The sequence below is a fragment of the Mesoplodon densirostris genome, chromosome 15 (genome assembly GCF_025265405.1).
Source record: "Mesoplodon densirostris isolate mMesDen1 chromosome 15, mMesDen1 primary haplotype, whole genome shotgun sequence".
Classification (NCBI taxonomy): domain Eukaryota; kingdom Metazoa; phylum Chordata; class Mammalia; order Artiodactyla; family Ziphiidae; genus Mesoplodon; species Mesoplodon densirostris.
The window spans coordinates 69,658,354-69,686,162 of record NC_082675.1 but is presented as its reverse complement, the minus strand read 5'-3'; the positions used below and the strand labels follow the sequence as shown (position 1 = coordinate 69,686,162).

The 27,809-nt window shown below is 39.6% G+C and overlaps 1 protein-coding gene across 1 annotated transcript in view; it reads right to left on the bottom strand.

Moving 5' to 3' along the window:
- Nucleotides 1-27,809, bottom strand: part of DCC (DCC netrin 1 receptor) — an 808,121-nt gene that overhangs the window by 375,230 nt on the left and 405,082 nt on the right. Inside the window, exon 8 of the mRNA XM_060118369.1 lies at nt 14,317-14,473. Coding sequence (XP_059974352.1) covers nt 14,317-14,473 — 157 coding nt within the window. The remainder of the gene's footprint in view (nt 1-14,316; nt 14,474-27,809) is intronic.

The window sequence follows — 27,809 nt, the reverse complement described above, 5'->3', positions numbered from 1 at the left end:
TAATAGTTTTTAAAGGGAAGAGGCTTTGCTGACCGCAACGGAGAAGGAATAGGTGTGCTCCGAGCTCCACAGCATAGCTGGACAGCCCCGTGATATCTGATGTCCACACTGGTGTCTGGGCTTTGCTGCTGGGCTGTTTTCTTGGCTTTCTTGTTAACTTATCTGAGCCTCAGATTTCTCAGGTGCAAGCTCTGATGCTTTCTTGGGTCCTACTGGGGCAACATCAAACGTGATACCAATGCATTCTAAGACAATGGCATTTACTGCCATGTCACCCTTCACAGGTTTCTTCAAAGATTCGCAGGTGGCTTTTGATCACCCCATTTGTTCTTTAATAGTTGAAAACAAACCATCGCACATCATTTCCCAACAAGTAAGTAAAATCTAAATGTGGAAGGGCAGTTTGTTACTCTTGTTTCTCTGGTTCCACAATAGGGCAATGCCAGCCACGTAAAGTAAACTCTCCATAATCTCTGTGTTTAGACAGTTAGTAATTAGGATTTTGTCTAGCTCACTCTAGCCCGTGATCCTCTGTAAGTGGGCAGATACCACACTAGGTTCTGAAGAACAGAGAACAGTAGACGTCAGGACTTTGCCCAGTTACTGTGTTCGGGTGTCGAGACTGTCACCACACCAACCACTCCTGGGAAAGCAGCAGGGGCCCAGGCTGCTTCTCCATGAAGTTCTCTCCTATAACTCTGAAGACATAATTTACCCCTCAAATCCGCAGAGCTTAGCGTCGTGGTCTGTGTTGGTAGATGTACTGTCAGACAGAGCTTCATTACTCCATTTCTTTTCTCCTTGACTCGGAGTTGGTAATGCGGGGTTCAGGCAAGTTCAAGATAAAGTTGACTGAAGTAAAGGAAGTAAATCACCTGGGCTTTCTAGAATCCATTCACTGCAAATTCATTCACTGAACATCCAAAGAGAGAATAAATTATAAAGTCTGTCTCCTTCTGCTGGCTGAAAAAGATGTAGGCAGCTTGCTTTCTTTGATCTTTACATGGAGACCAAGAAGACTGTGTAAGTAAGAAGCATCTTTTTCTTGTAAATTCTGGTTCTTGGTTGCTTTGGGTTACTTGGTTGAGGTTTCTTGGAAAATAACTACTGTGTTCTAAAAGCTTACATTCTGACCCAGTAACAATACTTCTGCTGCTTTGCTGAGATGAGGCATTTTGTTTAAAGTCTTTTTAGATGCTGATACATTTTGATTCAGGGAGTCAAACATGGTGGCATGGAATGCACCCTTAAGCGGTATGCATTGAAACCTAACTCTGGTTAGGCTACACTCTCCTGTGCCTGGATTTGGCCCCTGCTCTGGTTCCTACTTGCAATGTATTGCATTATAATAGCTTTTCCTAGTTTTTTGTCATTGGTCCTCCCACTTCTGTCTTCTGTTGACAGAGACAGTCTTCTAACATACATCATCTGTCAACTCCATGACCAAAACATCATGCTGGCTGCCATTCTATCATTAATACAATCTCCACTCCTTGGGACAAGATTCAAAGACTTTCAAGATGTGGCCCAAACCTTTATGCACTCATCTGCAACGGGTCACTCAGCTCCACAACACTCTATCCATCCCTATCTTTGTCATTCTGACTTTCATTAATTTTGTTTTGCTTTATTTTGATTATCGTGGAGTTACCTTCTCCTGACTCAGTTCCTTCTCAGTTTGGCAAAAGCTCATTCATCCTTCAAACCCGATTCAAAGGAAATCTCCTGGCTGGAGCTTTCCTACCATCATGTCCTCTGATTCAAGCAGCATAAAATATTATCTCCTTTGAGCTTTTGTGGCTCTTGATTTACACGTCTACTGCAGCCCGTATCACGTTGTGTTGACAGACAGGTCTGCCTCTTTGACTCAGCTGTGAACTATTTTAGAAGAGAAGTCATATTCCATTCATATTTTATTGACACTCAGTCTATATACCCACTGCAGATAAAGAATGCCTATGCTGCTGGTGCTCACATTTAAAAAAAAATGAATGCCTAAATAAATGTAAAAATTTTAATAGACTAATTGGATAACATCTTCACATAGTGTGATCTCAGAAATGCTTAGAGAGCTGGATTCTGTTCTGTGTTCCATCTCAACTTACTCAGGTGGCCTTCAGATGCCACTCCACATTCCTGGGTCTCATTTTCATGATGTGTAGTGAGATCTACTAAAAGAAGTTCTTTTTTTTTTTTTTTTTTTTTTTTTTTCTTTTTTTTTTTTTTCTTTTTGCGGTATGTGGGCCTCTCACTGTTGTGGCCTCTCCCGTTGCGGAGCACAGGCTCCGGATGCGCAGGCCCAGCGGCCATGGCTCACGGGCCCAGCCGCTCCGCGGCATATGGGATCCTCCCAGACCGGGGCACGAACCCGTATCCCCTGCATCGGCAGGCGGACTCTTAACCACTTGCGCCACCAGGGAGGCCCTCTTTTTTTTTTTTAATCTAATATTCTTCATTGGGAATAGAAAATTACGTGTGTGTGTGTGTGTGTGTGTGTTAGCTGAATTCAGCCCTTCTGTATTTACATTTCAGAAGTAAACACAATTTACAGATTACGATGGTTCTGTTTCTTAGTGGATCATTTGTAACCTCTCTCCAGCATACATATTAAGAAAACACATATCCTCCTAAGGGCTAAGTATAGCGGGGCGTTAACATTTAGTCACAACTGTGAGCTGAGCAACAAACCCTGTCTTGATGTACCAAATGCCTAATTAGTTGCTTCAAGAAGGAAGACTTCTATTAATGTTCCTTTGTAAGAAAGGACCTATGGTATTTTTTTTTTTTTTTTTTTTTTTTCTTTTTGCGGTATGCGGGCCTCTCACTGTTGTGGCCTCTCCCGTTGCGGAGCACAGGCTCCGGATGCGCAGGCCCAGCGGCCATGGCTCACGGGCCCAGCCGCTCCGCGGCACATGGGATCCTCCCAGACCGGGGCACGAACCCGTATCCCCTGCATCGGCAGGCGGACTCTCAGCCACTGCGCCACCAGGGAGGCCCGACCTATGGTATTTTTAATGGAAAGCTTTTTTAACATCCTTTGATCCACTCCACTTTTTCTTTCCTCAGTGAGAGCAAGAAGGGTGCAGTGATGAGAGGATTTCAAAGCGGAAATATGCTGGTCACTGAAATAGGGCCCAAAGTGACAGTGGCAACAACCACCCAAATGCCACACCCTTTCTTACCCCAGAACCACAGACTTTGGAATCAGTGTTATCTTGAAGGGAAGGTAGGTTCAGAGGTGACCCACCCCCAGACAAAGCATGATGGGGGAACAGAGATCATCTTCTTGGTCAGAGGCATTTCCACTAAAGTTTGGTTAAAAATTGTTTTTACTTGAATTGTTTAAAAAAAAAACACAGACACACACATATGGTCTGAGGAACAGGCTTTAAAAATTTCTGCCTTAACATAATCTCTGTTGCCGCACCTAGGACACATCCAAAAGACTACTGTATCCAAGAACTACCGCAACAACAAATAAAAAAGCTACCATTTCATAGGAAAAGAAAAGTTTTGGATTCAAATTATTTATTTGGTTTAGTTCCAGCCAGTGCTCCCCTCATAAATATGTGTCAGTTCTGGGCTCTCTTCTCATTTTGTTTTATGGGGATGGCCCATCTCCTCCTTCCCAACTGCTGTTATCATCTACATGCTGACAAATTCCTGATATGTTATCTCCAACCCAAACTTCTCCTCTGGGCTCCAGGTTCCTATTTTCAAGGCTCTGCTTGACATTCCAACTTGAATGTTGTAAGGTATGTCAAACACAACGTGTCTGAAACTGAATTTCTGACCTTCATTCTCAAACCTGGATCTTTTCCAGCATCCCAATTTCAGCAAATTGCTCCACCATCTGTCCATCTAAATAAGCTGAAACCTCTGAACTATGCTTGAAAACCCCCTCTGTCTCACCATTAATGACCAGTCTTTTACCTTGTGCTGTCCATTTTGCTTCATAAATATTTCTAGATCTGTCACTGCTCCATCTCCACGGATACACCTAGTCTTGCCCACCTACTAAACACGACTAAACTGTTTCCAAGAAGACTATTCCCTTCTCGATCGTTTCCCACACAATTCTGGACACATTGTCAACTCACAAGTGAATAATGGGTTGTTCATTTACATGTGGAAACTGTCGATGACAGGTTTTTATATTGCAGTACGCATCAAGACCATGGGAAAAATTAAACCACTCACAGGGTTTTACATTTTGCAGAGAAGCAGAGTGAGAGGAGGGCTGACTCTGCCCTGCTTTAAGCCAGAGCCAGAAAGTGGTTGGATTCTGAGTCTTGTTCTCTTTCCATCACAACACACTCCCTTCATAAGGAGCTTCATCTGCTGCCCGGTCCTCAACTGAGGAGCAGGGAAAGAATATGTAAATACCGTGTTGGAAATGTAACGCACGATGAATTCTAAAATGAATTCTTCGCGGCAATCATGAAAAGCTGGTCTCTAATCCCAGGCAGTGAGCAGGGGTTTCCTGAGGTGGCATAAAACCAGGTAAAGCATCCAGTGCTGCAAGTTGGAAGGCCCTGTCCCGTCTTTGTTCTGCCACAAAACAGGCGTGTGACCTTGAGCAAGTCAGGGGCTATCTTGGAGCCTTCCCTGCTTCATTTGCAAAAAGAAGATACCAGTCCCTTATCTGCCTAACTCACAGGGTTATTGTGAGGATTATACTGAATGATGCCTATGAAAGTGTTTTAATTCTCTCATCTGAACTCCCGCAGTACTTTATATGTACGTCTTTTAGGAAATATCTTTTACTTTGTGTGGTATAGTAAAGAGATCACTGGACTAGAAACCTGCATTTAAATCCTGCTTCTAATATTTCCTAGTTGTGTAGCTTCTTAGGCAATGCTTTGTAGACATTCTCAATTGAGCCACACAAGCTCATCTGTAAAATAGAGATTATCATACCTGCCTTATCTGAGGATCAAATGGGCTAATGTTTGTGAAAGTGATAAAGTTCTCTCTAAATATGAATTGGGAAATACCTGTATTTCACTGATTGTTCACTTCCAATCCACACCATAGTTAGCACGTGGCACTAAATAACAAAAAGTTGAGTGCTTTCAGTGTACCAGGCAAGGAGCAAGTGTTTTAGGCACTTTTTCTTAACTTTGTTTAATATTCATCACAACATTACATATCAGGTACTATTAGTATTCCACAAGTGGAAATGAAGGCACCAGTAGTTGCCCCAAGGCCACAGAGCTAGTAAAATTCTGAGCCAGGATTGCAACCCAGGCCGTTCAATTTCACAGCCCCAAAGCCTTAACCTTGTGAATACACTGAGTCACACTCCAAACGTAATTTCAGATTACTGAACGGAAGGTATAACGTTCTATGCACACATAGAAAGTTTGCTACTGTGTTTTATATACAGGAGATAAATGATGCAAATTAACTTTGCCATTGAATCAGAAAAGTATCAGAAAGAAGCCTACAGAAGAAATCCATGTCATAAGTCTGAAACTATCAAGAAAGCTTGGTTCTCTTCTAGATTAATCCACTAACTGCTGGAAACAAGCAGGTATAGGGATTGAGAACACCTGTTTTGGAGTCAGGCCTGCATTCAATCCTGGTTCTAGCTCTTGCTAGCTATATAACAGAGGTGTAAACCTCTTTAAGCCTCATCTGGATAACGTTTTGCTGTAAGGATGAAATAAGATAATTTACATAAGATGTTTAGCCTGGTACCTGGCAGTGAGTGCTCAATAAATGCTTGCTCTCATTATGGAAGCTCACTCTGTGGCCTTAGGGATGCAAATGACGCCTTCCCTTGGCATCAATCTCTAGATGTTTAAGTAGCAGGACGTTGGGCTATGATTCCGAAGATCACTTTCCATTCTAACGATTTTTAGGTACTGGTAGGAGATAGCTGGATATCTGCGAAGCAATTGCGTCTCTGTGAATTCTGGCTTTCAGGTTCTAGAATTTATGCTGTCCTCTGACTTATGAAATGAAAGCTCCTGAGGGGCTGATTAAAAAATGTTAACTGTGGCACTTGCATTATTGACACCATTAACCAGTCAGATAGATTAATGATAATCTGAGCTAGAGTACTTTGCCTGACAAAGCCATTGCAAATCTGAGGCACATGTTAAATCCACTACCTTTTAAAAAGCTATTGTGTTAAGGGGCTAAATAAACCTATATGAGCAAACAAGCATCACAGCTAAGCGCTCAGAGACATATGGCATATATTTGCTTTAGTTGAGAGCCAGAGAACAGAAAATGAACAAAGATATTGGGATCAAATTTCAAAATCAACTTTTTGTTTCTCCACTTAAAAGTTTTTATTGAATTGCAGTCAGCTTTTCATCTTCCTCAGTAACACAATTTGCTTTACTGGTTGAGGAAAAATCTATTAAGAATATCACATTTGTCTCTCTGCCACTTATATCAGTTCCAATCAGTAAACATCTATAGAAGTCAGGAGACTAGACACTTGGATATGGAATTATAAATAAGATCTAGTCTCAATCACTGGGGAGAGAAACACACATGTACTCAAACTAACACAAAACCAGATACAAGGTGCCACACGCTACAATAGTGATGTAATCAAAGTGAAAGGGGAGGATAAAGGAGAAATTGATGACTTCTGACCTGGAGGACCATGTAGAGTTTCACATGGTGATTGACATTTCAGTTGGAGCTTCAATTCAACAACTCTTCTGTGAGTGTTTACTCTGGGTTAGGTATTGCTCTAGGTGCTGAGAATAGCTCAATGAATAAAAGTGATAAAACTATCCTTGCCCACATAATGCTTATATTCTGGTGGTGAGAAAGGGGATTCAGGAAACAATAAGTAAAATGTAATACCGCAGTGGTGAAAAATAAGAATAAAAAAGGACACTGGGAATGCTAGCAGTCAGGTAAAACCTCCAAGAGACAGTACCATTTCTGCAAAGACTTAATGCAAGTTAGAGAACGATCCATGTGGATGTCTGAGGGAAGGAACATTCTAGGCAGACTGAAGACCTAGTACAAAGGTCTTGAGGGAGAAGGATTCTTGGTATATATAGGAAATACAGAGAAGCCAGGGAGACCGGAGAGGAGTGAGCAAGTAAGAAAACAGTGAACACAGGAAGGGATGAAGTTGGGGAGGTGAAAAGGGGCCAGATCAGGAAGGATTTCTGATTATTCTCTGAATGAGACAGAAAGTCATTGGAGGGTTTTGAAGATGAGAATGGACACAATCTAACTTGTGTTAACTCCAGGTTAACTCCAGCTGGTACGGTAAGAATAGACCTTGAGACGTTAGAGCAATAGTTCACATGAGACCTGATCATAGTAAAAAAAGAGGTAAGAAGTGGTAGGATTCCGTCTATGTTTTATTTTCATTGATTTATCCGACTTCTTTTTTATGATGGAAAATTTTGAGCAGTACAAAATTAGACAGAATGATAGGATGAACCACTTTATTTCTATCACTCAGCTCAAATAAATCACGAAAGCCAGTCTTTTCGTATTATTTTGTAGCAAATATCAGGTATCCTATTGTATCAAGGATTCAGGAGATATGTTGACAGTACTGCCAAGATTTGATGATGGATTTGATATAGAGTGTGAGAAAAAGAGAGGACCGGGCTTCCCTGGTGGCACAGTGGTTGAGAGTCCGCCTGCCGATGCAGGGGACACGGGTTCGTGCCCCGGACTAGGAAGATCCCACATGCCGCGGAGCGGCTGGGCCCGTGAGCCATGGCCGCTGAGCCTGCATGTCCGGAGCCTGTGGTCCACAATGGGAAGAGGCCACAGCAGTGAAAGGCCCGCGTACCGCAAAAAAAAAAAAAAAAAGAGAGGACCTAACAATGACTCCAAGGACTTTGGCCTGAGTAATGAGAAATATGCAGATTACACTGAGATGAAGGAACCTCTGGAATGACAAAGTTTTGCAAAGGGTTTGAGGCTGAAGGAAAATGAGTATTTAGTTTTGTTTTTAAGTTTTAGATGCTCATGATACATCAAAGTTGAGAAACCAAGCAGGAATTTGGATATATGTTTCAGAATTGCAGGTAAAACGTCAGGGCCAGATATACAAATCTGGAAGACATCAACACAGTGACAGAATATAAAGTCACAAACTGGATGATGCAAGATTTCCAAAGCCTGAGTCCTAGGGCAATTCAGAGCAGGTCAGGGAGATTAGGAGTAAAAGAGCCTAAAATGAGTGGCCAGAGGGAGTGGAATAGAACCAGGAGAATGTACGTAATAGAATCCAAGGGAAGAGTGTGTTTCATGAAAGGGAAAGTGATCGAATGTGACAAAATTTGCCAACTATCCAAGTAATGAGAGGACCAGGAATTGACTATTGGGTTTAGCAATGCGGATGTCACCTGGTAAACCTCGATAAGAACAGTTTCATGAAATACTAGGGACAGAATCATAACTGGAATATGAGGTAAGGTATTGGAGTGAAGTTAGACAACTCAAGGTATGTTGCTATAAAAGGGAATAGAATGAAGTGATAGGAAGAGAGAAATGGGATTGAGACGGATGATTTGTTGAGATGGGAAATGCAAATACATGCTTGTCTGCTGACGGGCATGATACCCCGAGGTGGGAAACAACGATGACGAGGAGAAACACTGGGCTGAAGCTTTGTTCTTTGGTTTTCAAGAAAGGATGGGATCTAGTGCATAAGTGAATGTTTGGCCCTGTTAAGAGCATGGGCAGTTCTTTTATAGCACTTTGAGGAAAGACAGATTATATGCTTAAAGACCCATTTAGGTAAGCTGGTACAACTTTTATTGTGATTGATACTATTTTCCAGGAGATTAGAAGCAAGGTCAATTAAGAGTGAGGGAAAGAGGGAAGGGGTTGGAGATTTGAGAAGAGAGGAAAAGGTAGGAAATATCATTAGGATCGTGTGTGAGAGAGGCTGACTGCTATGTGCAATGCAACCCCCAGCACCATGAAGAGGTAACTTCAGATAAGTAGTTATGAATGTCAAGACTAGTCAGCAAAGCTACATATTTTCTTCCAGGTATATTCAGCTACAAGAGTGCAAGAAAAGGTAGGTAGAAAATTACATTTACTTGAGTTGATTTTGGCCAAGAAGTTAATATTAAATGAGACAGTAACAAGCAAAACACTGCTGTATGTCAGTCTTTATAATCATTGGCCATGGGGTTTTAGCTGTTTAACAAATGGAGGAAAACATGAAGGATGAGGGACAATGGAAATGCCATAGAAGCAATGAATTGTAGGTCCCCATGGAATCAGAGTCTTAAACGGAAGGTAGGGAAATGAGAGACTGAGATGAAAGTATGAGGTTTGAAATCGAGATCATGGAGAGGCTGCAGAGATTGGTGTTGACAAGGACCATGGTATGACCACAGGAATGACTATCCCAGAGGGTACGGAGGAAGGATCCATGGGCTTGAAAGGTAAGGAAGATATCAATAGATGAGTAAAGGATAAAATGGTTTGATTAGCAGGAAACAGTGAGCAGCTTTGAAAATAAATGGTTCATATTAAAAAAATGGAAATCCATTGTTGTTAGTTATTACTGTTACCACCATTACCTTTGGGCCTTATTTTCAGCCTCTCTTCCATATTGTCTTTGAGCTCACACTATTCTGAGACCCTCTGCCTTGGTGCAGTGACTGCCTTTGTGCAGTAAAGCAGTGATGCTTTACTTGAATTCTTTCAATTAGTTCTCACAGCAATTCCAACAGGTAGCATTCATCTTCCCTTTGTCCACCACAGCAGAAAGATGTTCTTCCTGGGTTTTACATAATTAAATACACAAAACTCACATGTCTGTTAAAATAGTAGTACCATTTCCAAACCCAGCCACTTGGACTTAAGTGGTATATATATATATATATATATATATATATTATTATTTTGGTAGGCAGGCCTCTCACTGTTGTGGCATATATATATATATATATATATATATATATATATATATATATATATATATATATATATATTATTATTTTGGTAGGCAGGCCTCTCACTGTTGTGGCCTCTCCCGTTGCGGAGCACAGGCTCCGGACTCACAGGCTCAGAGGCCATGGCTCACGGGCCCAGCCGATCCGTGGCATGTGGGATCTTCTCAGACCGGGGCACAAACCCGTGTCCCCTGCATCTGCAGGCGGACTCCCAACCACTGCGCCACCAGGGAAGCCCAAGTGGTATATTTTTAATCTTCATAGGTTATAGGAATCACACTCTACCTATATATAGATTGGAGATAGACTTCCATTCAAGGGAGTTTGGTAGTTATTGTGTGCATGTCTTTACACAGAAATTTTATCACATTTAAAGTTGAAACACTTTCACATTTTTAAGCAGTGAAGTCAGTGATCCAAACTGTAGTTCAAAAAGATAGCTCGAGGAACTTCCCTGGTGGTCCAGTGGTAAAGAATCCTCCTTCCAATGCAGGGGACATGGGTTCGATCCCTGGTCAGGGAACTAGGATTCCACATGCTGCAGGGCAACTAACTAAGCCCACGCACCACAACTACTGAGCTCGCGCGCCTCAACTAGAGAGTCCGTGTGCTGCAACTAAGACCCAACGCAGCCAAAGATAAATTAAATAAATAATAATTTTTTTTAAAAGGGGGACTTAAAAAAAAAAAAGATAGCTCGAGACAGTGAGGAGGATGGATTAGAGGGTGAGAAGCTATTGTCAGAGATCAGGTAAGTGATGGTGGAGATGACAGAATACAGGGGCCATGGCTGAGCCATGGCCAAGGTAGATCTGCCAGGACCTGATGACTAATGGCAGTGCTAAGATTCAGGGAGGAATAAAATATGACCTGGGGTTTGCTGCTTGGTCAACAGGATGGAAGGTACTAACATAAACCAAGAAATGTAAAGAAAAAGATATTTAAGGAGGAGACAGTGAGTATGGTTTTGGGCAGGGTGAATTTAAGGTGCCTCCAGGAACTCCATGTGGATACATGAAGACAAGGGGGCAAGAATTCTTACCTGTTTTCACAGCTGCATGCAAAGATCTTACGAGACTTCTCATAAGGACACAAGAGTTAAACAGTGGCAGAGATTCCACTAAAACAAATGCTTGCTTCTTCAGGTAATGAATGATCTTAGGGAACATATGTATATTTCTTTCCTTTCATTTTAAAGGCAGGTCAAATTGTAAAAGAAAATAGAAACTTAAAGATATACTTTGCTGCTGTGAACTGGAAAGAAAAGCATTTTGAGATGCAGCATGAGAGAAGTTGCAATGTGCCATCCGATCATCACACTGCAGCATTTTGAGCTAAATATCACTCCAGCCAGCCCAAACTGTACTGTGCCTTTCAAATCCTGAAGGGTTCCTCCAGGTCATTATGTGTTTAAAGCACTCACAGGTTTGAGAGACTAGAAGCCTCACACTTGAATCCTGGCTCTCCCCCGCTCCCCGTCCCCATTGTTCTCAAAGGCACTGGAAGGCTTGTGACAGCCATTCCATCTAGTCTCTTCTTCTCCAGAAGAACGAAGAGTGATAGTCAGGATCAGTGTGAGCTCAGCCTTGTCAACAACTAGGTCCCACCAGATTTGTCCTTTCTCTGTGTCTCTCTCTCTCCTTCACTCTCTCTCTTTCTTTCTCCTTCTCCCTCTCTACTTCCCCCATGCCACCATTATCACCCCCACCAAATATTCCATATATGGAGATGCATAAAACAGGTCATATTTCCTTTGGCTGGAAAACTTTACAGAAAATGAATGCTGTCCTCATTCAAGGATGAAAGAAGGGGACTTCCCTGGTGGCGCAGTGGTTAAGAATCTGCTTGCCAATGCAAGAGACACGGGTTCAAGCCCTGGTCTGGGAAGGTCCCACATGTGCGGAGCAACTAAGCCCGTGCACCACAACTACTGAACCTGTGCTCTAGAGCCTGTGAGCCATAACTACTGAGCCCGACTGTGGCAACTACTGAGGCCCACACGCCTAGAGCCCATGCTCCACAAGAGAAGCTACTGCAATGAGAACCCTGCACACTGCAATAAAGAGTAGCCCCTGCTCACTGCAAGTAGAGAAAGCCCACACGCAGCAACAAAGACCCAACACAGCCAAAAATAAATAATAAAATAAAATAAAATAAAATAAATAATATTAAAATAAAGAAAGGATGAAAGAAGAAGCTGCCACATCCCAGGAACCCCTGTGTACCACTGGATGTCCACTTTAGACTGGTTGTATATAAGAGGAGGTTTAAAATGGAAGAAAATATGTGAAATTTGGAACTCAGCCAAGTCAACAGACAGCTATTTTGTAAAGATCCTAGTTGCCCTATCAAAGTCCTCATCTACTGAAGAACATAATGATGCTGTTCCCTCCCCATGTGAGAGGCATAGGTAGGTCTGCTGAGTACATTTGAAAATAGGTGTTCTTCTCTACATAATCTTGGGATTTAGCAATATATTGTTTCTCTAAAGCAAATTCAGCTTTTACATGCTGATCTCTTTTATCACCCTTAATTGGCAATATAAAAAAAACCCCAAAAGTTGATGAGGAGAGAAACTTGCAAAATGCTTAAAAAATAGAATGGGAAGGTCCATTAAGAAAGCTTCCTAGCTTTCTGATTCCTTCTAAGTGAGATGTTTACAGAGTGGCTTTATGCTTTAATCTTAAATAAAAATTTCCAAACATTGAACATGCTTATATTCAAATATACTAGTTCAAATGCCAATAATTAACAATATATAATAATGATACCAATCACATGGGCATCTGATAAATATTACAAAATTCCATTTCAAGCAGTGTGGCAAACTAGATAGTATGTGAAAAACCCTTCTGTTACAGCACACCTAAAATGCTGACAAAATTATTCAAAATCTCTTTTATTAAAAAAAAATTATCCAGGAATTTGCTGGCAGCAAAGTAAGAGAATTATCATAGTGGGAAAGCTGACTTGCGGTGCCGGTGTTTAACTGAGAGTATTTGCCTCTCGAGAAGTCTAGAGCTAGTAGCTTTAGAAACTAACAGGAGAAGAGAACAGGAAACAAATCTGCAGGTAAAGTTGGGTATAACATCTGACAGCATACAGCCAGGATCCTGCATACAGCCAGGATCCTGAAACACCAAACTTCAGTGGATGAACTGAAAGTGAAATTAGCCTCATGAGAGAATTGGTGAATACATGCCAGTCTCAGTCTTAGCTTAGTTGGAACAACAACAAAAACGTCTCTAAAAATTGCTTACCACAAGTCTGCATTTACTTATTTAAGTTGATATGTTAAAAATGGCAGAGAAACAAATGTTATCACACTTAGTGGATTTTCTGATAACTAATAAAATATCAGTATGAGACCTGTATGGACCAAATATACCTTAGCGAAAATTTGGTTTAATGTGGTCTCGTTTTGGTAAAGGAAATCCTCCCCTGAGAATGTACTTTAAACCTTGGCCTCAAAAATTCCCTCAGATAAATTTCTAAGGACTAGATTTAACAATCAAGAATCACTCAAACATGGGAAGAAGTAAGCCTCCATGAGGAAGAGTCAGCAGAAACACAAAGACTGCAGATATGAGAGTGATCAAATAGAGGATATAAAATAAGTGTAATACATTTAATTAAATGGGGGTATCATACAATTTATTCTTATAGATTGGAACTAACCAATATCTATCATAGACTTACAAATCAAACTTCAAAGCCTTAAAACTGTGAAACACCTTAAAGAAAAAATGATGAGAAAAAACCCCCCAAAACAAAAAACAACAGTAGATTGTAATCTTGAAACGAGATGCATACAGTTCACTTTTACCTAGACAATAATGATATTAAGAACTTTTAGCAAATACTAGATACTCTTAAATGACCTTTGTAAATGCAACCTAATTTAATCCTAATGAAAACCTTCAAGGTAATTACTATTATTTCCTCTTTATTAAAGGGTGAAGTAAGGTTTAGAGAAGTTCTGTCATTTTCTTGAGATCACATGATGTCAGTGACAGAGCTGAGACTGCACCCTACCACACTGGTTCTCCCACACTTGGTTCTATCAATACACAGCCCAATTCTGTTCTCTGCTTACCACTTGGAAACTCAAGGAAATTTAAAAAACAAACAAAAAAACCTGATATCATATATTTACATGCTTGTCTTTTTTTCAAGGAAGTTTTCTATAAATGATTGAATTTGATTCTGTACACAATCCTGCCTTAAAAAAGCCCCACACAGGCAACAGAGACATGTTATCTCCACTGAGTAATAAGTGAAGGGCACAGAGGAGAGATTTCCCACAGTCTCCGAAGTTCCTGCTCAAGACCTCCCGCTGCCATCACGCCACAGTCTACATTTAAAGACCTGGTGGATTAGGCTGAATTTCACTGGTAGTACCTACCTGTTGTCACCTTCTCTGGAGTAAAAAACCGTGAAGGTTTGAATGTTCCCTTTTGCTTCTGCGGGTGGGCGCCAGCTGAGTCGGACAAACCGACTGGAAACCAGGACAGGGACCACGTCTCTGGGAGCAGAAGGGAGGATGCTGGAGCTCGGGATAGCTAAGGAGGAAGGAGAGGAGGCTGTCAGAGGTGTTGGGACATGGGTAAGAAATGCACAGGAAGGCAAAGAAGACCTGTTAGCAAACATAGAATGGTACCTTCCCATAGATTCTAAAGGAAGGAACAAAAGAGAAAGAAAAGAAACAGTAAGTGGAATCAAAGGTATTAGAGTGTATATGTTAATCCCAAACTCCTAATTTATCCCTCCTCCACCCCTACTATACATAAAATAGATAACCAACAAGGACCTACTGTATAGCATGCAGAACTATACTCAATATTTTGTAATAATCTATATGAGAAAAGAATCTGAAAAAGAATATATATATATATATATATATATATATATATATATATATCTGAATCAGTTTGCTGTACACCTGAAACTAATACAACATTGTAAACCAACTATACTTCAATTAAAAAAAAAAATGGGGACTTCCCTGGTGGTGTAGTGGATAAGAATCTGCCTGCCAATGCAGGGGACACGGGTTTGACACCTGGTCCAGGAAGATCCCGCAAACTGCAGAGCAACTAAACCCGTGTGCCACAACTACTGAGCCTGTGCTCTAGAGCCTGCGAGCCACAACTACTGAGCCCGCATGCTGCAATTACTGAAGCCCACCCACCTAGAGCCCATGGTCCGCAACAAGAGAAGCCACCGCAATGAGAGGCCCGTGCACCGCAATGAAGAGTAGCCCCTGCTCACCACAATGAGAGAAAGCCCACATGCAGCAATGAAGACCCAACACAGCCAAAAATAAATAAATAAATTTAAAAAATCTTTTTAAAAAATCTGTCAAAGTAGCACGACTCTAAAGACATTCATATAAGACATCGGCTAGGGTATAGAACCTTCATGTTATCAGCCGAAGTTTGTAAGAGTACAATCTTTTTTAGAAGTCAATTTGGCAAAATACTTTAAAATGAAAAGTATTCATACCATTTGACCAAACACATTCTCATGCCTGTAAATTTATCACTTCAAAAATAGCAAATACCCCCTTTATCAATGAATCCAGGTTAAAATCACAGATAGCATGTTTTCTCAAAAATGTAATACCTATACATCTCACCACTCTAAAGAAAATGGGATCCTTTCAAATTTTTTTTTTTTTAACAAAAGATTTTTTAAAAACAAAATGAGAACAATGATGGCTTGGAAAAATCTTTTGAGAATTTTCAAGAAGTTAGATAAGTTTTCAAAGAACAGAAAAGAAGCTTTCAGATACTTTTCCGCCAAGAGCACTCTGCTTATACATGGTACCACGTCAAAAATGAGTTGGGGGCCTCCCTGGTGGCGCAGTGGTTGAGAGTCCGCCTGCCGATGCAGGGGATACGGGTTCGTGCCCCGGTCTGGGAGGATCCCATATGCCGCGGAGCGGCTGGGCCCGTGAGCCATGGCCGCTGGGCCTGCGCATCCGGAGCCTGTGCTCCGCAATGGGAGAGGCCACAACAGTGAGAGGCCCGCATACCGCAAAAAGGAAAAAAAAAAAAAAAAAAAAAAAAAAAAAATGAGTTGGTTTCTCCACCCATTCAGGGGCTGCCAACAAGGAGGGTGATGGGGGTCCACACAGATGCTTTTTGCTCCAAGCTTCAGAAGTATCTTCTCACAGAGCTAGTTTGGACTTGATTTATCAGACAAAGCTCAGGAGAGAATTAATCACGGACTCCTTACCTCAATTTCAACAGTCGTTATATGAAAAGGAAGGGACACGTTTTTAACAAAGGAATGGCTTCTTACTTTATACAAGAGAAATCATTTTGTTCTTACTAATCCTTCATGCTTCCTCTCAACGGTAACTTGTCATCACATAAGGTCTCAATAAAGAACCAATCAGGACTTCTTTTCTTTGCTCTTGGAGGCCTAATCTCCAGTCTGGCCCTAATCTCCCAGGCCCATTACTGTTGTCATGGTTACAGCTTCTTCATCTATTGTCATGGAGAAGAAGAGGCGAATTTGCCACAGTATAACATAGTTTTTTGGTTTTTCTTTTAAAAATATTTTATCATAGCAACATCCGGAAAAGGAGGTGATTTCTCAAGATAATGTAAATCCAAAGAACAGATAGTTTTGAAACTCAAAACCAATAATAATAACATTTTTGTGATGTCATTGCAACATCATTGATAACAATTACAATATTGGGTTAATTTTTCTGTAAAGCTACATTCCCTCTAGATACCAGAGACGCTTTCTTTCTGTTGGATTTTTAATATACAGTGTTTATGGACATTAATTTTTCTCTTAGCTTATTAACAATGCCTGACCTCCAATCCCTGTGAAACATATGAAAGATGATAAGACATATTCATAAAAACACAAAAATATTTAATTTGCATTAAACATCATACAACCAACCCTGTTACTCCCCATGTCTATTTTTATTTTATAGAACTAAAATGCTATAGTTCTATTTTTATTTTATAGAACTAAAATACTATAAATGTAGCCACCAGATCAGTCAGATGCTTTATTTATTGCATCTTTTTATTAGCTGGCAGATTTGATAAAAATAAAATATAAATAGAGAACATTAGTGAAATGATAGGATCATCTAACTGTGCTAAGGCCAAACATCTATGTCTTTTCCTTTTGGACTTTTTTCTTATTGTTATTCCTTTGACACCAAACTCTAGCTTTTAATTGTCTAAATGGAGAAGTAGATAACATTTAAATTGTAGTTTGGAGTTTTTATAGTTCACAAAGTAACTTCACAAGCTTACCGAAAAAAGCTTGCCTGTATATGGTTGAAAATGACAAAGGCTAACATTTTTTTTCTAAAGTTCCACATTATTTTCAAAATTCAAAGAATCATGGCTTTTGAGCTAGTGTACTATGAATTTTAATAAATCTAAGAAATGTGGACTAAAAAAATAGTGATTTGAAACCATTTGTCAATTTTGGTTAGTATGAGAGCAATGAATGAACTGTACCATATCTCATTAAACCTAAATATTTACATGAAAAAACTTACTGGATTAGTATCTAAAAACAAATAACCATTATTTATTGAATGTCTATAATCTCCTATGGTTATTCTTGAAGTGAAGAATTATTTTTAAACCACGAATTTTGTCTTGGGAGAGCCTGGAACTAATTTGAAGACATAAGGTATATGCATGTAAGACAATTACAAAGTTTGAGACAGTCTCTTACTTACAAATGTGTTCCATTCTAAGTGTTTTGGCAGGATGGTTGTTTAGAAATCAGAACACACTTTCTCACTAAACCATTTCTATTCTGTTCCCAGAAACCTATTTAATTCATCATTTTATAAACTATCTATAGTAAGAGTGCTATGGAGTTGGATCATACATGTATGCATTTTCTTTGGTAAATCAATGCATGTAACCAATAATTAATCCATTCAATATTCATGGATGGATGAGGACATGTAAGGCAAGGTGTGAAGGCCTGTTTCAATCCATTTCCCAGTTCCAGGGAGGAAGGCCAGCTCGGGAATTCTCCCTGCCCCTGCTTCACCCTCAAGGACCTATCTCCTCCCACCTCCAACATGGCTCCTCCCATCCCAGTCTACTGTCTCAGTTGTCTTGGGCAGCGTTAAGCCTGATAAAGGATCCAGTTGAAGGTCTCTGGGGTTGGGAAGCTAGCCTTGAGGAGTTTCGAAAGGCTTCAGTTGCAGGCCTGGTTCCTTGCTACCTCTCAGCTCTCCAAGCTGAACTTGCTGGGTTCCATGAGAACCTCATGCTTTTACCTCTGCTACTTCTGTGTGCTGAACCTGAGCTGGATGGAATTCCTCCCTCCAACTGCTTTGCTGCTCTGACCTGGGCTTCTTGAGTTCAGCCTAGGAGTCACCTCACTGATCCCCATCCTGGCTTAGGTGCCTCTGCTAAGCTTTCACACCAGAAGAATAAGCATCCCCTCAGGACACATCCTACACTGCACTGTTGTGGTCTAGTCACTTTTTTTGTATCCTATCCCAAAGGATATGCTTGGTAAGAGTAGGTACCAAGTCTAAACCGTTCACCACAGTTTACTCCCGAAATCTAGTGCACTGTATTTAGTCACATCTTAGGCATCCAATGCATTCTTGCAGTTGTTAGCTAAATGAAAGGCTTTGCAAACTTGTGAAATGATGATGTTTAGACTTTGATTAGAAAATTTCATTTTGCCACCATGAAAAATGGGTATTTGAGATTAGGTACTGGAAGAGGACTGAGCTATCACTGCAAGCTGGTTATGCTAATCATTATTACCCTGCTAATAAATTACAAAGTGGAGTGAAACACTGAACTCAGAGGGCGGTTTCCAGGGAATGCAGGCTAGTGGTAAGAATACTTCATTTTGGATCAAATAGGGGAAAATGTTTCCGAAATCCAACTATGTAACAAACAATGTAAAACATGCATTCATATAGAAATGTTTCTAAGAGCAATAACACTTTCATTAAGAAGCAGAAAAGAAGCCTGGAAAACTGGTTTGGCCTGACCTGTGCAGCCCTGACCTGGGGATCTGTTATAAGAAGTCTGATGCTTATCTCAGGACCACACATCAAAGAGAATTGCCAGGCTAAGGTAGTATGCTAAGAAAAATTACCTATGGTCACACAAAGAGATAAGAAGGAAAACAAATTCTGGAAAGTATTATCATTTTAGCAGAGATAACTACATCTCTCAGAGTTTACAGTCTTTTCAAAAGACAAAATGAGAAGAAAAAATAATATCTGGAGAACTGGTCAACCATCACACGTGTGAATGAATGTGTTTACAATCTGTACATTGTATATATGTAAACGCATATGTTGTATGCTTTTAATGCTTTCTTTATTTTCACTTTATTTAGGGAAATACCTTTTAAAGAGTTTATCCAAAATGGAGCAAGAGTCACAAGCAGTTTGTGGAGGTGGTTAATCCATCAGTTACATAAACAAATGGTTTTGACTAGAAAACTGCAATTAAATAGACAGGATGTTGGATCCCTGCTCTGACACTCTGTGACTATGGGACTTGAGAAGTTATTTAGCTTCTTTGAAGATTATTTTCCATGTTTAAAAACTGATCCAAAATCTTTAACATGCAGGGTTGAGTGATGACGAGAGATGGACTTTAAGCGCTGCTCACACTCCCTAGTGTATGATCTGTACTCAGTAAATGGTATTTTTTATTTCTCTATCTTTAGATCCAGTGAGCAAAAAGTCTGTTTTTGCTGGCCCAGTGTCAAGTTGTCAGGCTGGAAATCTAGACACTCTACTGGAAAGGCTTTAAGAAGGATTTGGGCTCTGATAGGTCAAGTGAGCTGGGGATAAGAGTGCTTCCTATATCCAAGGCCAGGACTTGGTCCCCTCCATCTCTGTGCCTATTTCCCTTAACAGGTAGCAGAGAAAATTTCATCCTTTGTTTCCCCTTTTTATCATCGCACATGTCTCCTCCTACAAGAGTTTACTTCATTTCAGGTCTTCTTTCCTTCTCTGTACTTTCTTACTAATCACTGTAGCCTTTCCATCTGTCACTATTCCAGGGCTTTACGAGGCCATCTTTGATCATCTCTCCCATCAATGTCTCTCCCTGGCATGTTTCACCAACTGCAGGAGAGCTAGCTACACTTCTACCCAATTCCTGGCTCCCTTTTCTTCCATCCTTTGCCTTGAGTTTATGTCACTGAATTCCTAGGCATTGTTTATCCCTTCTTCATGCCCAGGGACCCCAAAAGTGCCATTTCAATCATTCCCCTGTCACCAGAGCTTCCTCTAGGGATAAAGACTGACAAGTGACACCTCCCCCCTCCCATCTCTCATGTGCCTTTATGATCATTCACCTCAACCCAACCATATGGTGCTTTGTCCCGACTGCCATGCAATTCTCTTCTCCAGCCATGGAGAACATCTAAAGAACACAAATCAGGTACCTCTAAAGCCACAAATCAACATGGCAGGCTTTAAGAAGCAGTGCTTTTCCATGCAATTTCCTTTGGTAATAAGACACTACCAATGTAAAATAGCTGACAGTCTGTGTTAAGGAAAAAAAAGAATTGACTCAGTGCTAGAGCATTTTAATTTCTTTTGTTGTTGTTGTCAAGTAACTGAATTCTTCCAGTAAGAAATTCAAGAAAAAGTAAGTTGAAAATGATTGCAAATTACGTAAGAAGAACTAAAGGTTTAAGCTACTCTCTTTAGTAGCGTAGGTACTTTTAACAACTGCTTTTACTGTTTCAGAATAACAAGTGACAAAAGAAAAAAAACCCTCCAATTTGATGATTCAATGAGTTCTACTAATGGCAAACTTCCAACTCGGTCCATGGGATTTAAAATTTATTTATTTTATTTATTTATTTTTGGCTCTGTTGGGTCTTCATAGTTGCACACGGGCTTTCTCTAGTTGCAGTGAGCAGGGGCTACTCTTCGTTGCGGTGTGTGGGCTTCTCCTTGCAGTGGCTTCCCATTGCGGAGCACGGGCTCTAGGTGCGTGGGCTTCAGTAGTTGTGGCGCATGGGCTCAGTAGTTGTGGCTCGCAGGCTCTAGAGCACAGGCTCAGTAGTTGTGGCGCATGGGCTTAGTTGCTCCATGGCATGTGGGATCTTTCTGGACCAGGGCTCAAACCCATGTCCCCTGCATTGGCAGGCGGATTCTTAACCACTGAGCCACCAGGGAAGCCCCAGTCCATGGGATTTAAAATAGATTTCTAAATTATTTATTTAAGGGTACTGTGTAAGTATAGCCGTGGAAATGCTCATTGCCAGGATGGGCTGCTTTCAATGTTCTGAAGTGTCTTTGAGAGTCATAATTTCAGACTGACAGGTTTACCAATGCCATGTCTCCTACGGACAGGATGAGAATGAGTGTGAGGAGACTGAAGGCTGGGGGCACTGGCAAGATGTGGAGGTTTACTGAGCATCTGTGTGCCGTACGCTTGACTCTAACCCCTAGCTATTCACCCTTGAATTTTATAGCTACCAAAACAATTTAAAAGGAAATAAAAATAAAATGAATAAAGGAGGATATAAAGCAAAGATAAATTATTACTTATTTCAATTAAGTTTATACAATCAGGACATTATATCACTGCTATAAAGCCACCATAAAACAACAGGGGGCAGAGAATGTGTATGAATGATGTTTCCTTAGATCCCTGTTTCTTTTTGAATGTGTCCTTCTAAGCCTATATACAGCTGAGAGAGACAGACAGACCAATTCTATTACAGTCCCCTCTCTGGGAAGTAAGATGGTGAGCATGGAGAATTTGCAACCACAGCTGAGTGCTTACTCATGTAAGCTCATCCTTTCTCTTTTTTAATATACTGCAGTGAGGAAAATAATAGTAAAACTGTAAACCATAAAAGAGGCTTATTGGCCTGAACCCAGCATTCATTCTTCGAATCTATTAAGTAGGCGAGCAAAAGGAATAACTACCAGAGATGACTGATTAAGTAATAAAAACACATTAGATAATCTTAAATTGTGGATGTGCATCAAATGCCAGTATTCTCCTTGGTCACTCTAAATAGAACAATATGAATTCCTACAGAAAAGATGGATCTTTTAAAAAGTCTTGTTAGATTTTTTTTTAATCATTCAATATGTTGATTTGCCTAAAGACCCATATCAATTTGAATTATGGCGGGTAAAATTATCCAATAATTCAAAATATAACATAAGGCATGTGAAATTCTGAAATATAAGATACAGGTGTTCATCCACCATAACAGAGGTATGTATTTTAAGTTTGATTCCTGGTTGCTACTCTAGCTAAAGCAAAATATGTGCTTGGCCTGTGTTCACATGTTCATCAGCATCAAGTAAGAGGTATGATGGATGACATATTTTTTTCTGAAGTAAAGTAAGAATCCTGGGATTGCAATTAGGAGACAGCCTATATTCTCCATGAGTTAGTAGCTGGGCAATTAGTTTCTAGGGTGCAGATGGGTTAAGCACTAAGGTTGCTACTACTAAGGTTTTATCATGTTAGGAAGCAACAATAACTTCCATCTCTGTCTCTTCTTTTTTCTACTTTTTTATTTCTCTCTTTTTTCCCTTTTTTCTTTTGAAAGTGACTCATCCAAACCTGAGACAGAATTTGGAACCCAATGGCAGCCTAACTATCTAGTTCAGGGGTGAGAGCTGAGTTTAAAGAAAACATGATATGGAAAAAGTTTGGAATTAGAGTCACTATTGATTATGGGAGGCTGAAAACAGTGGAATTCTGTGCCAGCGTCACTACTGATTACATGACCTCATTATAATGGCTTCTGTCTCTGAATTTTTCCCAGTGTCAAAATGTTGCGTGAACATCCCTCTTCTTCAATATGACCATGAAGACACAAAATATAGCAGATGATGCACATAAAGTACTGTGAGTTCAGTTAAAGATAGCCTAAAAATAAAGAGGAAAACAAATGGCACCAGCCCCTGCTGTGACTATTTTACCACCTTAATAAACATGAGCATTTTCTACATTAAGCTAAAACATAGACTGTCTTGCACAGGAAGGCTCAATAATCTTAGGAGTGAAATTTACACTACAAAGATCTATAAATCTCTACCTCAAGAGGCAGATCTGAGAGTGAGAGCCTAAGGGCTTACTGGAGTCAAACAGGGCACACTGACTTACTCTCTGTGTGATACTGGATGAGATGCTAAAAGTTTCTGTGCACTACTGCAAAGAGAGTCAGAAAGAAGGATAGGCCAGGATACCAGAATAGAGTGTCCAGAAATAAATGTAAAAAGAAAAAAAACATCGGAAAGCTGCTCAAGAAAAAACAGAGGGGAATACATTCTGCTATTCAAGTGGGGAGGCAGTTCTCAGAATATGACAAAAATAGAACCCATGAAGAAAAATCTTGATAAATATGACTGTATTGAAACCAAAACTTTTGTATGGAAAAGCATAATAAATGACATTGAAATATGAATTAGAAACTGGGACAATATTTTTAATAATATTGAAAAGGACTGACTTGCCTACTATGCAAATAGCTGTCACAAATCAATTTACTAACCAAGAAGCCAATAAGTAAGAGAGTTAGAAAAGATGGGGAAGTAGTATCAGTATATAACTTTTATTTCAATATATTTGAAAATTCCAAGACCTCAAATAGCCAAAGCAATTTGAGAAAGGAATATGGAGCTGGAGAAATCAGGTTCCCTGACTTCAGACTATACTACATAGCTAAAGTAATCAAGACAGTATGGTACTGGCACAAAAACAGAAATATAGATCAAAGGAACAGGATAGAAAGCCCAGAGACAACCCATGCACATATGGTCACCTTATCTTTGATAAAGGACATAAGACTATACAATGGAGAAAAGATAGTCTCTTCAGGAAGTGGTGCTGCGAAAACTGGACAGCTACAAGTAAAAGAATGAAATTTTTAGAAAACTCCCTAATACCATACACAAAAACAAACTCAAAATGGATTAAAGACCTAAATGTGAGGCCAGGCACTATAAAACTCTTAGAGGAAAACATAGGCAGAACGCTCTATGACATAAATCACAGCAAGATTCTTTTTGACCCAGCTCCTAGAGAAATGGAAATAAAAAAATATATAAACAAAAGGGACCTAATGAAACTTCAAAGCTTTTGCACAGCAAAGGAAACAAGACAAAAAGACAACTCTCAGAACGGGAGAAAATATTTGCAAACAAAGCAACTGACAAAGGATTAATCTCCAAAATACACAAGCAGCTCATGCAGCTCAATATCAAAAAACCAAATAATCCAATACAAAAATGGGCAGAAGACCTAAATAGACATTTCTCCAAAGAAGATATACAGATTTCCAACAAACACATGAAAGGATGCTCAACATCACCAATCATTAGAGAAATGCAAATCAAAACTATAATGAGGTATCACCTCACACAAGTCAAAATGGCCATCATCAAAAAAACTTACAAACAATAAATGCTGGAGAGGGTGTGGAGAAAAGGGAATCGTCTTGCACTGTTGGTGGGAATGTAAATTGATACAGCCACTATGGAGAACAGTATGGAGGCTCCCTAAAAAACTAAAAATAGAACTACCATATGACCCAGCAATCCCACTACTGGGCATATACCCAGAGAAAACCATATTTCAAAGAGTCATGTAAACCAATGTTCACTGAAGCTCTATTTACAATAGCCAGGACATGGAAGCAACCTACGTGTCCATCGACAGATAAATGGATAAAGAAGATGGGGTACATATATACAATGGAATATTACTCAGCCATAAAAAGAAACAAAATTGAGTTATTTGTAGTGAGGTGGATTGACCTAGAGTCTGTCATACAGAGTGAAGTAAGTCACAAATAGAAAAACAAATACCGTATGCTAACACATATATATGGAATCTAAAAAAGAAAAAACAAGGTTCTGAAAAACCTAGGGGCAGGACAGGAATAAAGACTCAGATGTAGAGAATGGACTTGAGGACATGGGGGTGGGGAAGGGTAAGCTGGGACAAAGTGAGAGAGTGACATGGACATATATACACTACCAAATGTAAAATAGATAGCTAGTGGGAAGCAGCCACATAGCACAGGGAGATCAGCTCAGTGCTTTGTGACCACCTAGAGGGGTGGGATACGGAGGGTGGGAGGGAGATGCAAGAGGGAGGAGAAATGGGGATATATGTATATGCATAGCTGATTCACTTTGTTATAAAGTGAAACTAACACACCATTGTAAAGCAATTATACTCCAATAAAGAAGTTAAAAAAAAGAAAGAAAAATCCTATTAATCTTATTATCTCCTCCACAAAGCAACTATTTTGTTTTTATTTTTTTAATTTTTATTGAAGTATAGTTGATTTACAATGCTGTTTTACTTTCAGGTGTACAGTGAAGTGATTCAGTTATATATATATATGTGTGTGTGTGTGTGTGTGTGTGTGTGTGTGTGTGTGTGTGTGTGTGTGTGTGTGTGTGTGTGTGTGTGTATATATATTCTTTTTCATTATAGGTTATTACAAGATATCGAATATAGTTCTCTGTGCTATACAGTAAGTCCCTGTTGTTTATTTTACTCCTAGCAATTATTAATTCCACCAGAAATAATTATTTCAATATAATGGATGTCATCATGAAAATACTAAGTACTCTAGCCTTCACCTTCAAGAACGCAAAAACTCATTAAGCTTCAAATGAGAAGGAAACCATCAATCTCACACTTTTGGTTATTTAAAGCTAAGAGTAAATGATATATTATATTCACAAGTAAATATTTTGACAGGGGAAAAAAATTACTTGTACATAGTTTAGAGCTCCATGCCACACTTACTGAGACATTTCTAAATTACGAACATGTAGTTTGGAATTCTGTAGCTATTTTGTAATAAGAATGAAGAGGTGGTTATGAAAGTTCCCTCCATACTATAGTTGTGTCAGGACAGAGATTAAACCTACTTAAGTACGACGAGAAAATAAAACAAACCAAAACCAAGATGAAATAGAGGGGAACATGTCTTCTTTCCTCCCTGCAACACTGCTATGTCATAATTCAAATATGTAAATTCTCTCTTCTGGGGTCTAATTCTCTTGGGTAAAGACAAGAGATGGGAAATTTGGGTACTGTAAATGTTTTATTATTGAATTCTCTCTGAGCAATCATTTTGTGTTCTCAGAAGAGGAGGTACCCCGGCCCAGATAAAAGCACAAGGTTATACTTCCTACTACAATAATTCTCTAGGTGTTAGAGATTTAACAGAGAATGTGATATAATTTTGCCAGATCTGAGTCACAGAGGTTATGCTAAACATTAAAAAGAGAGGCAGAGAGGCAAAAATGAGCTAAATTTACTAACATACTTCCAAAGAAAAGAGTATGCAAAGGAAAAATGCAAACTTCATGGTAAAACCCTGGCAAACTTACTTATTACGTAAGTTATCATACCCAGTGATGTCATGTAGCTATCCCATAGCCCTGATATGTGATAAAACTGTATTTCACTTCTATGGTATTCTTTCAAAACCCATAACCCCAATCTAAATCATGAGGAAAGCTTCAAACAAACCAAGATCTGGAGATAGTATACAGGATAACTAGCTAGTATCATTCAAGACAGTCAAGGTAAACAGCAACAAACAAGGAAACTGTTATAGAAAAAGGAGACTGGGGAAACATGACAACTAAATGTACATGGTATACTGGACTGGCTCTTGAGACAGAAAAATAACATTAATGGAAAAGCTAACAAAATCCACACAAACTCTAGGCACAAGCCTCTTAGACAGCCTCATCCACCAGAGGGCAGACAGCAGAAGCAAGAAGAACTACAATCCTGCAGCCTGTGGAACAAAAATCACATTCACAGAAAGATAGACAAGATGAAAAGGCAGAAGGCTATGTACCAGATGAAGGAACAAGATAAAACCCCAGAAAAACAACTAAGTGAAGTGAATATAGGCAACATTCCAGAAAAAGAATTCAGAATAATGATAGTGAAGATGATCCAGGGCCTCAGAAAAAGAATGGAGGCAAAGATCGAGAAGATGCAAGAAATGTTTAACAAAGACCTAGAAGAATTGGAGAACAAACAGAGATGAACAATACAATAACTGAACTGAAAAATACACTACAAGTAATCAATAGCAGAATAACTGAGGCAGAAGAACGGATAAGTGACCTGGAAGACAGAATGGTGGAATTTACTGCTGCAGAACAGAATAACAAAAAAGAATGAAAAGAAATGAAGACAGCCTAAGAGACACCTAGGACAACATTAAGCACAACAACATTCACATTATAGGGGTCCTAGAAGGTGAAGAGAGAGAGAAAGGACCAGAGAAAATATTTGAAGAGATTATAGTCGAAAACTTCCCTAACATGGGAAAGGAAATAGACACCCAAGTCCAGAAAGCACAGCGAGTCCCATACAGGATAAACCCCAGGAGAAACACACTGAGACACATAGTAATCAAATTGGCAAAAATTAAAGACAAAGAAAAATTATTGAAAGCACCAAGGGAAAAATGACAAATAATATACAAGGGAACTCCCATAAGGTTAACAGCTGATTTCTCAACAGAAACTCTACAAGCCAGAAGGGAGTGGCATGATATACTTAAAGTGATGAAAGGGAAGAACCTACAACCAAGATTACTTTACCCAGCAAGGATCTCATTCAGATTCAATGGAGAAATCAAAAGCTTTACAGACAAGCAAAAGCTAAGAGAATTCAGCACTACCAAACCAACTCTACAACAAATGCTAAAGGAACTTCTCTAAGTGGGAAACACGAGAAGAAAAAGACCTACAAAAACAAACCCAAATCAATTAAGAAAATGGTCATAGGAACATACATATCGATAATTACCTTAAACATGAATGGATTAACTGCTTCAACCAAAAGACACAGGCTTGCGCAATGGATAGAAAAACAAGACCCATAT